This window comes from Canis lupus, chromosome 20 (genome assembly GCF_011100685.1).
Source record: "Canis lupus familiaris isolate Mischka breed German Shepherd chromosome 20, alternate assembly UU_Cfam_GSD_1.0, whole genome shotgun sequence".
Classification (NCBI taxonomy): Eukaryota; Metazoa; Chordata; class Mammalia; order Carnivora; family Canidae; genus Canis; species Canis lupus.
Genome location: NC_049241.1, coordinates 43,121,412 through 43,137,335, shown reverse-complemented (window position 1 = coordinate 43,137,335; position 15,924 = coordinate 43,121,412). Strand labels below are relative to the sequence as shown.

Here is a 15,924-nt window from a genome sequence, read left to right as displayed (position 1 = left end):
ACACGAGCCCCGGAGTGGCACAGGACGACCGTGACGTTTGTTCTGCTCGCACAGCCCTGCCTGGTAGGCCTCGCTCCTCTGGGCTCCGCTTGGCACGAGTGGTGTGGCTCCGAGGCCAGCGGCCCCCAGCAGCAGCAGCTCGCCCCTACCTGGGACGGGCCGAGGGGAGGGGAGAGGGAGGAGGCGGACACAGGCTCTGCGGTGTGCAAGGGTCTCCCCGTCCGGAGCAGCTGCCCGAGGGCCCCGCGCCTGGCACAGCCGCGCTGCTGTTTGCGTAGCTCCTGGCACCCTTCTCTCCGTGGAAGGAGCCTGGGGAAGGACACCTCGCCCTAGAAGTTCAGGACCTCAGCTCAGTCTCAAGCTTCACTGCTTCCCTCCTGTACTTTTGGGCGCCCGTAACAGAACGGGGGAGAAGAGGCCCTGCACCTGTGGAGGCCCGTGTGCTTCCCAGGGCCCCCCCACTACGTCCTCCCAGAGAGGTACTTGTCTTGCTTCACATTAACTCCTATTCCCTATTAGTTGAGGACGCCCGTGTATTCCTAGAGAGGTTCACGTGTCAGCATGTTCATTCGGATTTATATACATATATATATTTTAAAGATTTTATTTATTCATGAGAGAGACAGGCAGAGGGAGAAGCAGGCTCCATGCAGGGAGCCTGACGTGGGACTCGATCCCGGGTCTCCAGGGTCACGCCCTGCGCTGAAGGAGGTGCTAAACCGCTGAGCCACCGGGGCTGCCCTCATTCAGATTTATAGATCACAGTTCACTTTTTACCCGATCTGATGCAGATGGACATCTGGTGGTTTCTGGGGGTAGCTCTTGCACTCAGTTACGGGTTCTCCACGCTCTAGGAATGCCGCTTGGCTCTTTACTTTCTAGCTAGCATTTATGGAATGACCACTTTGGATCAGTCACTATAGTTTGTGCTGCTGCGGGAGGAAAATGAGAAATAGAGATACTTAGCTTAGCCTCCTGGCTCACGACGGAGAGTGTTTCTCCCTGGCATCTGCCCAGAAGAGGAATTAGAAGCCAGAAATAGACAAGATAACATGAAAGCATTTTCTAAATTGGTTGTGCCATGTATATGCCTGGTGGTTCCATGTTACTACCAATGCCCGGTATGCCAAATGGGCCTAATTTTTTAATCTGGTAGGTATAAAATGGTATCTCATTCTGGCATTTCTCCAATCACTGATGACACTGAGCATCTTTTCGTAATTCTTTTTTTGGTCGTTGGTGTTCCTGTTCTGTGCCTTGTTGAGGTCTTTTTGCCTGTTTCTGTTAGACTGTCCTTTTTGATTTGTTGAGGTTCTTTATATTCTAGAGAGTAGTTCTTTGTTGGTTTATATGTGCTATATAAATCTTCTCCCAGCAGAGTATGCAGGGCAGGGCCCTCATGTTAAACAGTCTTGCTTTTTGAAGAAAATCTAAGTCCCTGATCTGGCCCAGAAGGCCTTACTGACCTGACCCTGCCCACTCCGTGCCCACCTCCGATCACCCTCCCATTCTAACCACTGGCTCCTTTCTGCTCTCTCTCACCCCTGGGCCTTTGCACGTGCTGTTGCCTCTGCCTGGACAGATATTCCATCCTCAGAGAGTCCTCCTCAACCACCTGATTGATGTGCTGCCCCTCTCACACCATCACTTGACCCATTTCTTGGCTTCTTAAAACCATCACAGTCTCTACTCCTCTCATTCGTTACCCATGACCATCGCTCTTCCCTTCCAGAATGTAAGTACCCTAAAGATCAGGAATGTGTCTGTTCTGTTCAGCACCATCCCCGGCACCTACCCCGGGACTGATGTGCAACACACCAGTTGGTGATCTCAATAGAGGCTGATAACATGCAGGTAGGCGACTGTCAGGAAGTGGTTCCCATGTCAGAGACCGGTCAAGACATTCTGGTTAAGAATTTCCTATTTGTCGATGATGTTTTTGCCTTACAAGTGAATGTTTAAATCTGTTACCTATTTTTTTCTCTTCCCGTGACTAATGTCAAATAGAAACTGATGGGAGAGTTAATTCTCTGACCCAGCTTTTCTGACAATAAAGTGGAACAGCCACAAATTAATTTTTCTGCCTAACTCGTACAAAAGTCTAACACAATAGCTTGGACACACGCCCCCCCCACCCCCCCCGGCCCCAGGACAATTGTGAGGGCACACTCAGGCCTGCTGCGGTTTCTTGCCTCCGCCAGAGAGAGCCCCCGAAACGGGCAGGCTGGGCAGCATGCCTCTCAGAAGAGTTGAAAAAATTTTGCATCGATTCAGAAGAGCTCACACTGTTTGACATCCAGCAAATTAAACATTATTTTTCTGATCTTTCTTAGGGAATCTGACCATCATGTGAGGGTCTTTGTCCGTTGCATCAGTGTGGTTTCATTGGCTGTGTGAGGGGGAAATGTGGAAGGGGATAGAAACAAGATGCCGGGTGGAGTCTCCTTTATTTACTGTGTTTTCGGAATCAGCTTGTCTTTTTACATAATGATGGAAAATCTTGTATGAAGAAAGAGCTCTTAAAACTGCAGCCAGTACATGACCCAAAACCTATAGATGCAGTTGTTTAGGATTTTATTTATGAGGACAATTGCTAAAAACCCTGATATTTCTCTCCCAGATTTCTTAGAGCTAAGTCAAGGGCCATTATGTCTCGAGCACTAATAGAGAGCTCCCTGGAGTCCACGATCTGGCCGTGGCATCATGGTGACTGTTACGTGGACAGGGATGAAACGTCCCCTTGTCCCCCCACCCCACCCCCCAAGCCCTCCTGGTGGAGGATAGACAAACACCAGATGACCACTTCTGTGCAGCACCTGGGAAATGGTCAACCAAGAATTTTTTGAGACAGGACTTACTCCTGGTTCAAGAGGATTACCGAGAAATGTTCTGCTCTTCGTGAAGTTCACAGAAACCAGAATAAAACTGAACCAAATTTAAGTGCTCGCACGCAGGTGGTTTGAACAGGCGGCCAGGTATAGAAACATGGACATCCAGTCACTGAATAAAGCAATGATTTAGGACAACGTTGGTCTCCGTGGTCCTCAGGATACTCGGCATGTGGGTCTGAAACACCCTGCTGGTGACTGACCCCCGGGAGGGGCGGCCCATGTGGTCAGACCGTGACCGTGCCAGGGTGAGGGTGGGGGGTCCCTCTCTGTAAGGATTCAGGAACTGTGTGCCGTGTATTTGACATTGAGTGTGCCCACGGTCTCAGCCCTGATATGTAAGGTTTTTCGACGCTAAACCCTCTGATGGAGAATCAGAGGACCGAGTATTAGTGGTTAGTAAATGCTGGGGCACGCATTTCAAAGGCAAGTGATTTGATTTTTTTTTTTTTTTTTAATGTAACTGGCCATGAGGTGAAGCTAGGAAGTATTGATAAGATGGCTGTAAAAGATAGCAGAAGACCTTCCTAATGCCTGTTTTCGTTATAGAGGACATTTATAGCATGAAAAAAGTTAAAAAACCAAAACGCAAACCTCCAGCTGATGTCCTATATGAGTGTTTGTCTTCAAAAATGTTTGTACAAATCTACCCAGAGAAACTTCCCTGAATTCTGTATGCCGGTGAAGCCAGAATGTTAGGGCAGGAAGGTGCCCTCTCCACTTAGGGATGACCTTGATCTACTTATTGCCGTTAAAAAAAGACAGGAGACGTTGGCACGGTGGACTGATGCTGTATCATAAATATAGAGTCTTCAGTTCCAGGATGTTCTGTTAGAGTTATATACACTTTAGGAAACTTATGTACAAATAATTTAAAATTGATCGTAAGTGATGTTCATGGTCTTTGCTATATAAAGAGTTGGGTACCATGTCCAAATATCACATCGTCTATGGGCAAGTTAGATTTGCTTTCACCCTCCAGGTGGCTCTGGCACCTTTTCCGATGTGTAACCCCCCGGGGTAGGGTCCGTCTGCACAGACTGCTCAGGTGGTTTGGGGTTGTGAACTGTAGTTGGGAAGACTGGCCCTGGACCCAGTGTGAGAGACCTCAGATCACAGAAGTGACCCCCTTTTTATGGATCCCAACAAAGGCCTCCCCTCTGCCTGGTCAGCCAGTCCTGTGAGTGAAGAACACAGCAATTGCATATTCACCATGACTCAAAAAAAAAAAAGAGAGAGACCTGATTTTGCTCGAGTGATGTTCAGATCTGTCCTCTCAGGTGCTTTAAAACAAACAAAAAAACCCCTCTTTTCAAACTGATCTGAAAAACAATTGCCCTCGCACCTGGGTGGCTTGGTGGTTGAGCATCTGCCTTTGGCTCAGGTCGTGATCCCGGGGTCCGGGGATCAAGTCCCGCATCAGACAACCCCCAAGGAGCCTGCTTCTCCCTCTACCTGTGTCTCTGCCTCTCTCTGTCTCTCATGAATAAATAAATAAGATCTTTTAAAAAACAAAAAAACAATTGCCCTCTGATATTTTGGAATTTCTCTAGAAGAAAAAAATCGCTTTAAGTTTTATTCTGCAAAAATTATGGTCAGATTTGAGCTCACAGTGTGTCTGAGTTCTAGGACTTCCCTAGAATCAAGAAAGCAATTGTCTTCAAGACTGGCCTTGAAGAGCCTGCATCTTTGGTGACAAGGAGGCAGCACGGTGCGACCCGGGGGGAGGCAGAGGGGACCAGGGGCTGCTCTGCAGGTGGAGTGTGGGTCCCAGGGACCCTTCTTCCGCGGTTCTTCTTGGTGGACTCGGGGACGACGGGCTGAGTATTTCTGGAGTAAATAACTGCAAAAGCAGCCGAGGAGATTCCCCCTGTAAATCGTAGCCGCAGAACAGTGAGCGCGGTCTCCGGGAAGCCCAGTCCTCAGGCCACGGGGGGCGTGTCTCCCTTCCTCTTGAAGCAGCGCGTGATGAAAGTCCCCAGGGCCACCAGGGGGATGCACATGGTGGAGGAGGCCACCAGCAGTCCAATGACGGCCAGTGCGTGGGGGGGGTAATCCTTGGTCACGAGCTGACCCTGAAAGGAGAAGCTGAGCGTCAGCGCCAGGAGGCCCGGCAGGCAGAGAGCTTGGCTTGGCCGAGAGGCTGTGGGCGGCGGGACTGTCTGGGATCGGGACTGTCTGGGATCGGGCTTCCTTACGGGCCACCTGGCGCAGCAGCTCGCTGGCAGGTGTGCCGGGGAGACTAGTTCCCCTTGGCTGCTTTCTCTTCCGTGAAGTTTTCTTTTTAAATTTTATTTATTTATTCATGAGAGACACAGAGAGAGGCAGAGGGAGAAGCAGGCTCCATGCAGGGAGCCCGACGTGGGCCTCGATCCCGGGACTCCAGGATCACGTCCTGGGCTGAAGGCGGCGCTAAACCGCTGAGCCACCCGGGCGGCCCATCCATGAAATTTTCAACCAGCGCATACAGCCGCTACTTGGCTCTACGCCTGAAGAGTAACCCCAAAAACAATCAAGGGCCTTTCATTTGAGGCACCATCAGGGCACCTAAATGTAGGGGGCTAACCTTCCTTAGGCCCCTGCTGCCCAACAGAACCTTCTGGGCTGATGGAAATGTTTCCGTATCGGTGTCCAGCATGGCAGCACCCAGACACAGGTGGCTACGGAGCACACGCACACGCACTGTGGCCATGAGAGTGAAGAACTGAATTTTAAATTGTATCACGTTGTAATGAATTTCAGTGTAAATAGCCACATGTGGGTTGGCCACCATCCTAATGGCACAGCCCTAGTCTTACAAGAAGTCTTGATGGACCTCTGGATTTAGTTGGTGGATGTTTCCCTGAATGCACATGCTTTAAAGCTGATGAGAAAACGTGGCCAAGGGACACCTGGGTGGCTCAGCAGTTGAGCACCTGCCTTTGGCCCAGGGAGTGATCCTGGAGTCCTGGGATTGGGTCACACATGGGGCTCCCTGCATGGAGCCTGCTTCTCCCTCTGCCTGTGTCTCTGCCTCTCTGTCTCTGTGTCTCTCATGAATAAATAAATAAAATATTTTTTAAAAAGTGGCCAAAAAGCCAGTAAATGTCCCCTTTCTATGCGGGAGCCACAGAACAGCTACATCCCAGGAGAGCAGGTGTTTGCTGCCAACCAAGCGTGGTTTGTAAGCCAAAACGTGGCTTAGAGTGTGGTGTGGGAACCAGCCCACAAACTTCTCGTTCCTCCCCAGTCCCTTTCTTTTGTTCTGTCCTGACCAGTCCAGAAAGTGGGAGGAAACACGTAGAAGCTGCTTTAGCAAATAGGCAGCTTCATCTTGAGTCTGTTGCATATAAGAAATAATTGGAGCCTGTATTCTATGTATCTTTTCTCATTTGACTTTTCGACTGGTTCACTGGCCTTGCATTTTATGAAAGTGTCAGGATGCTATGGATTGGGGAAGACACCCCGGCCCCCTCACCGCCACTGGAACCGGGGTGGGAGCGCCTCCAGCCACCATCAGTTGTGTGCTCACGTGGAGCTGTGTCCTTCACCCCCCTTCTCTGCACGCCACCATGCACACTGGACACTGAGGGACACGTCCTCTACCCCTGGGCAGACGAGTGCCTGCTGGCCTGAAGTGTTACTGTCCTCACAGCATAAATATTCCCCATGGGAGTGCGTCTGTGTAGGGACAGCCAGGGCTGGCCTGCAGGCCGAGGGCATCCGTGGCCGCCCTTGTTCACATAGGGATGGACACTTGCCCTTCCGGTCAGTGCACGGTGGCTGCCTGGTGCCCTGAGTGAGCCTGTTGTGTCCCAGCTGCACCCAGAGCCACAGCCACCCAGGATCTGGCCATGCAAGTGCAAGGGCAGGTCCCCTTGGACTCCTGTGGCATCCCTTCCAGGGCCCGGGCCCACGCCCTCCGGGCTCCCTCTGCCTTTCCCGAGGAGGCCTAAGTGGTCAGAGGGCCTGCGGCCGAGGAAGAGGGTGCTGCCCAGGCGGGAACCAGTCCCATCAAGAGGCCTTCTCCTGGCCGCCGGCACAGGTCCCCTGGGAAGTTCCCGCTCTCTTTCCCAGAGCACATGTTGGAAAACTCAAAGCCCACTTGCTGCTGTCCTGGGCTGAGTAAATACCCGGGTGATGCTTCCGTGTTGAGACGAATAACCTGCCCACACCGGGGAAATGGTTCTTTGGTTTCAGAAAACTGAAAGCCGGTGCTCGAGAGCGAGCCCCGGGGGGCCCTGAGACAGAGGGTACCTGGGAGGCGTCCCAGGCTTGGTACTTCAGGGTCCCCGTGAGGATGTAGTCAGTCAGGTAGAAGACAAAGAGGCTGACGATGAGCAGCGGGCTGACGCCGGCCCAGATGACCTTCCAGTACCAGTTCAGAGTGCGGCCAGTCATGGCCTTGAGGTCACTTTCAAATCTATTTGGAAAATGGGGAGAAAGTCTGGATTATCCATGCTGTTGGGGTGAGGGGGCTTCAGCTTTCATATCCCTGTGGTCCCAGGAAGATTCTGTTCTGAGCACCATCGATGACCTCTTGGGATCCCTCCCTGCTACCTCCTGGGGAGAGGGTGAGGGCAGGGGGTGGAGGGGGGAAGGGCTGAGGCCGCCGCAGAGCAGTGGAGCAAGGCAATGAACCACCCCATAGTTAGGGGGACGTCCGAAGAGATCTTCCCGGTGCTACCTTCGGAGGAAGGCGCTGGTGTAGACCAGGGGGCGGCTCCCAGCGGTGGCAGGAAGAAACAGCAATGCGGGACATTTATCAAGCCAGCATCAACCCTGGGGAGGAGGGTGCCCAAGCTCTGCCCCCCCTCCTCCGTCCTGGTATCAGCGACTCTATACTGCACATAAAAATGCCTCCAGAGGGGAATCTCTTTTGTACCCTGGAACCAGAGCGGGTTTGCTGGGGCAGAGGGGAGAGCCAAACCCAGGAGCAAAGCACTTTGGGCCTGGCCCGTTGTGGCGGGCACAGAGAAGCCAGAGCAGCGGTCCCCAAAGGTGGCTGCCCGCAGACACCGCTGTGATGGCCATCGTGTCTGCGGAATGTGTCTTTTTCTTCCCTTTAAACGGAGTCTCTTCCTTAAATTTAGCAATAGTGCAACAGCATCGATTTTACCGTGGGTGTGACAAGTTACTCATGCTGATACAGACACAAGTAAGTATGGAAAGTATCTTCAGCACTTCGGGAGATGCCCACCCAGCCATCATCCCATTTAACAGCAGAAGGCATCAAGGCCCCAGGCTGTGAGGTGACTTGCCCGAGGGCATCCAGGGTAGTTTTAGGCCCAGACCCAGGCCTAAAACCCAGGTTGGTGTACTGCCTCCCGTCCAGGGTCTTGAAACTGCCCCCGAGGTGCTCTGGCCTTGGAGAGGGGTGGGGGTGGGGCAGGGGTGAGCCTGTCACCAGCTGCAACCACAGCCACCTGCCACACTTCGGCCTGTTTGCATGTCCTGAGTTCCCGCAGAAGCCTGCAGCTTGTCACCTGCTCCCATGCTGCTGCTGACCTGGCTGGCCCCTGGGTTCCAGGCCATGAAGGCTCATGTCCTTCGTGTGAATACCTGAGATTTTCAAGATTACACGTGGCAGAAAGGGCTGGGGTTCTCTGTCCCTTCACATCCTCTGCCCCCCACTTTCCTGGATAGAGAAGGTTGGGAAGAGCGAGCTGGGGGGGGGGGGGGGGGGGGAGGTGACATGGCACTGTTGCTAGGTGTCACTAGATGGCGCTGTCCCCTGGGCAAGCAGAGAGAACCGCTACAAATTATACCCCATTCTTTGAGATTCACAATTGTCTTCAAGGCTCCAAGAAGTCCAATAGGAAAGAAATCTTTGCTTTAACTTATTATGTCCTGAAATTATTTGATCATAGGAGTCCCTTGGTGTGACAGGAGACCCCAGGGCTTCCCGGACACAGTGGGGAAACGTGGCTCAAGGGGTCTGGTTTCTGGAGTCATGGCTTGTCCTCCCCACCCCCAACCCCTCCAAACCAGTTTGGAGGATGGGAAAAGATGGAGGATGGGGGGCACACCTTGACACACCTTTGTAATCGGCTCACATCTGAGCAGTGCTTCCCAAAGTGCAGTGTGCCTTGGATCCCTCACGTGTTAAAATGTCGGATCTGATTCAGTGGGCCTGGGTGGGCCCCAGATCTCACGTTTTAAACAAGCTCCCTGGAGGCGCCTGGGTGGCTCAGTGGTTGAGCATCTGCCTTTGGCTCAGGTCGTGATCCCAGGGTCTGGGGATCGAGTCTCCCATCAGGCTTTCTGCATGGAGCTTGCTTCTCCCTCTGCCTACGTCTCTGCCTCTGTCTCTCATGAATAATAAAATATTTAAAAATAAATAAACAAGCTCCCTGATACCACTGAGGCTGCTACTCTGGGACCACACCTGCAGTAGCAAGGCTCTCTAGACCCGCGGTTGTCAGACTGAGGTCCCCTGACTCCGCTGGGAACTTGTTAGCAGCATGAGTCCTGGGGCAGCTCTCTGCACCTAGGTGATCAGAAGCCCTGGCGTGAGGCCCAGCAGGTCAGAACCGACCGTCCACACTCAGGTTTGGAGTCTGCTCTAGACCAGGGGTCTCAGCCCCACCGCACCTGCCATCGCCTGGGGAGATTTAAAACATTCCAGGGCTGGGATGGAGAACCTGACATCCTGAATCTGCAGCACTTTCTAGGGTGTAAGTTATGCACTGGACTTTGGTCAGCGCGCTCGAAAAGTACTGATGTTCACGGATGATCAGTGTCTCGTGCCTGGAGGCACGGTTCCCTGCCCGGGTAAGCCGCTGGGGTCCAGCAGGGTCCACGGGCGAATATCCTATAACAAAAAGTAAAAATACAGGAAGTGGAGAGAGGAGGTATGAGCGGAGGGTGGGACGAAGGAAGAGAACCAGCCGCGCACAGGGACAAGCAATGCCAAGCTGGAAGCTGGAAGCCAGGGGTGGAGGGCCTGCGGGAAGGGGCGTGGCCTCCGTGGGGGCGTGGCCCAGGGGCGTGGCGTGGCCCAACAGGGGCGTGGCCTCAGCGGGGCGTGGCCCATCAGGGGCGGGGCCCAGCGGGGCGGGGCCTCCACGGGGCGTAGCCCCAGCGGGGGCGAGGTCCGGCGGGGCCTCCGTGGGGCGTGGCCCAAGCAGGGGCGGGGCTAATCGGGGGCGTGGTCCGAGGGGGCGTGGCCTCCTGTGGGCGGGGCCAGCGGGGGGCGGGGCCTCCTCACCTCCTCAGCCCGTACACGTAGCACACAGCGATGGTCTCCACCAGGACGATGAGCAGCAGGGACAGTGTGGCAGCGTAGTCATTGAATATGTCGAACCAGTAGTTGCCGGCCTCCATGGTGAACACCAAGCCGATGACACAGTTGACGAGGCACACCAGACCTGGGGCCGCAAGAGCACGCGCTCACCAGCCTGAGACGCCCACCCGTCCGTCCAGCTTCCTCTGCGGCAGCAGAGCCGCGGACCCCAGGGGGACTGTGCCGGGGACCGGCCTCCCTGCCCGTGTGTGCCACAGGTGCGTGGGTTCAGGGACGCCAAAGGTGTCCCCGAGGAGGGGTGTCTGCACAAGTCGCTGATGTCAACTCAGGGAGCTGTCCTGCATGCAGGGGGCGTGGAACTCAGTGGAAAAGAGAAAGTTGTGGGCACTGCTGTCTGGGGGGTAAGGGGGGTCCCACCCAGCCTGTTTGCCCCAACAAATCAGCCCCTGAGCTCACAGATTTGCACTGGCGGGGCACCCCTCCCAGGACTTCCTAGGGAGGACTCACACCTGGCCAGAGAGGGAGTAGGGAGGGGAGGGGAAGATAGGAATGTTTACCCAGCTCCCGCTACTGTGCCCCAGGCACACGGCAGACATTGGATCTGATAGTCTGGGGAGCCCCCTTTCACAGCTGGGGAAGCCAAGGCCCAGAGATATGGAGTAACTTTCCCCACATCCCACAGCATGCAAGTGGTGGAGTCGGGATTCAGACAGAGGCCCCTGTGCCTCCAGAACTGAGGTTCTTGTCCCAGTCTCCTTTGGCTGACTCCGCCCTGGGGACCCCATGAAGTTTTTGACTCGGAAGCTCGCACCTGCCCTTCCCAGCGCCAAACCATATACCACCAGTCACCAAACCCCAGTGCCATCTTGAGAGGACACACAAGGAGAAGGGGCTACATGCTGGACACACACGTCACACGCACACGTCATGCGGCTACAGAGGCCAGGCGCAGGGAGGGATGCTCAGCACTAGAGGGTTCTGACAAAGGGTGGGCAGCTCCACCTGGGTGGTCGGGATTTTAAGGGGATGGGATGAGAACTGGGTGGGATCCGAGAGCTGGGAGAAGGGATGTCCTAGATGCAGTGGGATGGCGTCATCATGGGCAGGGGTGGGGGCTACAAGGTCCCCCAGACACAGCCAGGAAGGATGGCGCAGATGGATGGTGGAGTGAAGAAGGGAGGAGGGGTGATTAGAAAAAAATAGGTCCTTCCCTAAGAACGCCCCCACCCCACCCCACCCGCCCCCCGCAGCAGAATGGGAAGGTGCATGGTGGTGGGTGGTCTTACAGGGGATCATTTATCACACAGGCAGGAAAGGGACAGACTCGCAGCCAGTTGCCACAACAGGGTGAACTGCACAGAGTTTGGTGAAGACGAGATACAAGGAGCACAGATGGTGTGATTTCATTTATAGGAAGTTCAAGAGTGGGAAAAAACAATCCTAAATGGTAGCAGTCAGAGAGAGGTGGTTTTGGGGACAGAGGTCAGCGTATGGACCAGGAAAGGGTGGCAAGGGGCTCTCAGGGGCGGTGGGGATGCTCTGTATCTTGACTTGGGTGGTGGTTACTTGGGTAGAAACCTGTAAAACTCATTGAGTTTGTGTTTAAGCAATGTACACATGATAATTGTACACTTCAATTAAAACAAAGACAAAAAAGCAGGTCCTCTCCTAGCCTGAAGAGTTCTGAGCACCACGTTGGTGACTTTGCCCTTTCCCATGGCTGGAATGGAGAAGCAGAGGCAAGGGCGAGTCACACAGACCAGGTCCTTGATGGCCCGGAGGAGGAGAGACCATGGCAGGACCTCTGGGAGGTTGGCACGTCGACGAGCACAGGGTCCTGTGGCAGCTCGCCCATCAGCTGGCGCCCCACGCCCGGCCCTCCCGGATCCAGCCTCCTCCACGGATTGGCCCACTCACCGGAGATGGCCTCCTTGGGCAGGTGACGGGAGATGACCTTGCTGTCGGTCAGAGGCGTGAGGATGGCCGCCGTGTTCCCCAGCATGCTCCCAATGCCCAGCATCAGCAGCATCAAGAAGTAGAGCACCGACCATAGCTGCGACACCTCCATGTTTTTAATGGCCTCAGTGTAGACGATAAAAGACAGGCCAGTGCCCTGGACTGCCTGCCCGTGGTAAGAAGACACCGGTTACACACCCAAGGGACGTAGGACTCCTCAAGCACACCCGATGCTAAGCAATTTGGGGGACCCTGGAAGTGGCCATGAGAAGCCACATTCTGAGGTTGGCTTTGCCATCTGCAGCCCGGCCCCTCAGGCTTAGTGGGGCTGGATAGAAGTGGGACCCGTCAGGAGTCCGTGTTGGCAAATGTTCCAAGTCATCTTGGAGTACTGAGCTCCTCTCTCCAGCTCCAACTCACATATGTTCTGGATGAAATACAATAAAACAAGGTTTGGATCATTTCTGCTTCCAGTGTCATGACCACCTAGGTGTTCTGAGTCCTCAGTGGCTGGGAGCCGAGGTGGGCAGGTGGAACCAGAGCAATGGGAGCCAGAATAGTGGGGAGCTGGCCTGGCCAGCGGGCAACCAAAATGACAGGATTGCTCGGTGGCCAGATCCCTGCAGCGATAGCACTGTTGTGGGGATACTGAACTGTGGAAACAGAGCTTGGAGCTCCTGCTTAATGACATACCCTCAAGAGGGATGAAAGAGGTCTTGGGTTCGAGGGTGCCCCCTGGCTATCAGCAGCAGAAGCAAACCCTCCCTGGGGCAAAGCTCCCTTAATTTAGACCTGTAGGACCATCAGAGATGATCAAGCAGTGAGCTTGCAAACAGATGTATAAACCCCAAGATCGGACGCCTGGGTGGCTCAATAATTGAGCATCTGCCTCTGGCTCAGGTTGTGATCCCGAGGTCTGGGATTGAGTCCCACATCGGGCTCCCTGCGGGGAGCCTACTTCTTCCTCTGCCTATGTCTCTGCCTCTCTTTCTGGGTGTCTCATGAATAAATGAACTCTTAAAAAAAAAAAAAAAAAAAACGACCCACAGGAAGACAAGCCACTGAGTAAAAAGAGTCAGCAGGAATAATTCCCCCAGAATGGCAGAGGTTGGATTGGCAGATTCAGAACATAAGTCAGCTCTGTGGCATACTGATGAGCACAGTGGGATTCTCCAGCTCTGGGTGCAGACATCAGGGGTGATCATTTGTAGAGAATTCACAAACGGTAACAAAACCTGCTAACGTTGGCTTGCTTTTTATCATTATTATGAGCCCACACATCCTCCACAATGTCAGGGATAGCTATGTGTACGACACTTCCAAAGACACAAAAGGCAAAATTGCCAAGATAAACATATCAGAAGAAGCTACTAGAATGAAAAGCAAATTTGAGGGAGAAAAAAATCGTGTCCAACAAATTACTGAACCAAAAGGCTCCACCGGCAGCTAAATACCACTTGCAGCTGAAAAGAAAATTAGTGATCTGGGAGGTGTATCCCAGGAATGAATCCATAATGAAGAAAAGAAAAGAAGGTGGGAAAACATAAAAGAGAAATGAGGGGACATGCAGGGAGGGATGAGAAGATGTAGAAGGAACTCTGGACAGAGAAGAGAGACAGAAGTATAGGTGACGAGTAAGAGGTAACAGGTATTAATTTCCCAGAACTGGTAAGATACACGGATCCGTGGATCCAGGAAGCCCAACCATGCCCAAACCCACATTGCATAAATAAAAATACACTCGTGCTTAGATAGCAGAGGGCAGAGTCCAAGGAAAGGGGACAGAGAAATCAGAGAGAGCGCTGAGAGCCAGAGGGCTTTGAAGAAGGACAGGACATTATAAGAGCCTCCATGGAAGCCAGAATCACATGGCAAATATCTCCGAAGTGTGGAGAGAAGATCACTGTGAACCTGGAATGTTCTATGTAGGAGAAACTGTCTTTAAAAAGAGGGGCTGAAAAAAATAAAAAATAAAAAATAAAAAATAAAAAATAAAAAGAGGGGCTGAATATAGACATTTGCATATAGACAAAACCTGAGGCAATGCATCATCAAGGAGCAGGTGCCGTGCACCGGGAACTAATATAGCACTATATGCTAATTATACTGGAATTAAAATTAAAAGAAAAAAAAAACCTGCTATAAAGGGATGCATTTTAAGGGAGGATAAAAAATCCCAGAAGATGTCTGGGTGCCAAAGGAAATGGTGAGCAAGTAAAATGGCAAACGTGCAGGGAAGGGTAGACACAGTCATATGAAACGACACCTGGGGCAGCCTGGGTGGCTCAGCGGTTCAGCGCCACCTTCGGCCCAGGGCGTGATCCTGGAGACCGGGATCAAGTCCCACGTCGGGCTCCCTGCATGGAGCCTGCTTCTCCCTCTGCCTGTGTCTCTGCCTCTCTCTGTGTGTCTCTCATGAATAAATAAATAAAATTTAAAAACAGCAACAACAACATTTGTATCCAGCTTACAGGCTCAAAAGGACAGAGCCGGACACAGACGGTATTTGAAACCAGAGGGATGAGATGAACGTGCTCTACAGTCCTTGTTCTGTTTGGGTGGGACGTCAAGATCTTGTTGAACCTCAGGTGTTGTTAAGTTAAATGTGCATGGGACAAATTCGAGAGAAGAAATTCGCTAGATCAGCTCCAAATAGCAGAGAATAAAGCAGCAGGGCGGGGAGGGGGCAGGGGGAACAGAGGGTAAAAACAGGAACAAACGTATAACAAGACAGTCTGAATAAATCAGCAACCACATAATCCTTGGACACTGAGCCAAGCTCAGATGTAAGTGCGGAAAACTCTCAGGGGCCCTAAACAAAAAGGAATTTTGAAATGAAAACACCCACCAGGAGCTGAGGCCCCAAGGGGAGGGATTGAGGCCTCAGAGGCGGGGGCTAGGGGTCAGGCCGGTGTGCACGCAGTTGGCTGCCTACTGCATGCAATGAGCTGATCAATGACAGGGATGCCAACCGAATGCCCGAGAAGGTGGCCCATACTGACAGGTGCTGGTAGACAAGCCACAGGAGAAGGAGCTCCGGGCCCCTATGTTACCAGTTGCTGTGCTTTAAGCTGTTTAGCTACACACTTGGCTGAGGAACCAGACACCGCTCGCCACGGCTTCGACAAGAACGCACGTGATCCCAGCATGAAGGCCACAGAAGCAGCTACAGGCCGGGGGTCCTCGACTACGGCACCCACTGACCCAGTCACTTGCAAAGAAGCTGCTGCTACATCGCATGAAAAGCATCTGGGAAATAACACATGGGTTTGACACTAAGGCTGCCTCGAGAATCTTCCTTGGCTTGTGCTTTGTTGTGGGAGGCTCTCAAAGGTCCCTGTGGGCGGCTCTCCGCGGAGCGGAGCGAAGCAAGCCGAGACCCCGCCCGCGCCTTACCGTGGCCAGCTCTGATTGCAAGCTGCAGTTTTTAATTTGTGGGAGCACCTCGCTGTATTTGCTGGGGAAGGCAGACGCCAGGTAGCTCTTCACCTGCTCCAGGTTGCTGGGTGTCAAAAAGCCATCTTCAAGGTCAAAAGAATTGGTCAGCAGCAGAATCACCCTACAGAGCAGAGCACCAGATGGACCTTCGCTGGTTAGCAAGGCCTTTGTCACTGAACCCCTTCGAAGCCTGGATGCCGGGGGTTCCTCCCCATCCGATGGGGCGAGGTCTCTCCAGCAAAGGGAATCTGTTGATCGGTAACCTTTAAAGTCTGGGGTGATTTTGAACGGCTTTGGAAGAGACTCGAGCAGGACCAGAAATGAGAAACCAACCCGCACCCCTCAGCCACCTTCACCTCTGGGCCGACACTGTCCCAACAGAATGTGATGGGGGGGATGCCCTACCCCTGCGCCGTC

General features: G+C 53.1%; 1 protein-coding gene across 1 annotated transcript in view; it reads right to left on the bottom strand.

Annotated features, from left to right (window-relative positions):
• Positions 1-3,663: 3,663 nt before the first annotated feature.
• Positions 3,664-15,924, bottom strand: part of SLC6A20 (solute carrier family 6 member 20) — a 38,250-nt gene continuing 25,989 nt past the window's right edge. The window contains exons 7-11 of the mRNA XM_038566676.1: positions 15,466-15,628; positions 12,031-12,235; positions 10,078-10,237; positions 7,125-7,290; positions 3,664-4,963 (exon numbers count right to left, since the gene is read on the bottom strand). Coding sequence (XP_038422604.1) covers positions 4,811-4,963; positions 7,125-7,290; positions 10,078-10,237; positions 12,031-12,235; positions 15,466-15,628 — 847 coding nt within the window. The 3' untranslated portion in view covers positions 3,664-4,810. The remainder of the gene's footprint in view (positions 4,964-7,124; positions 7,291-10,077; positions 10,238-12,030; positions 12,236-15,465; positions 15,629-15,924) is intronic.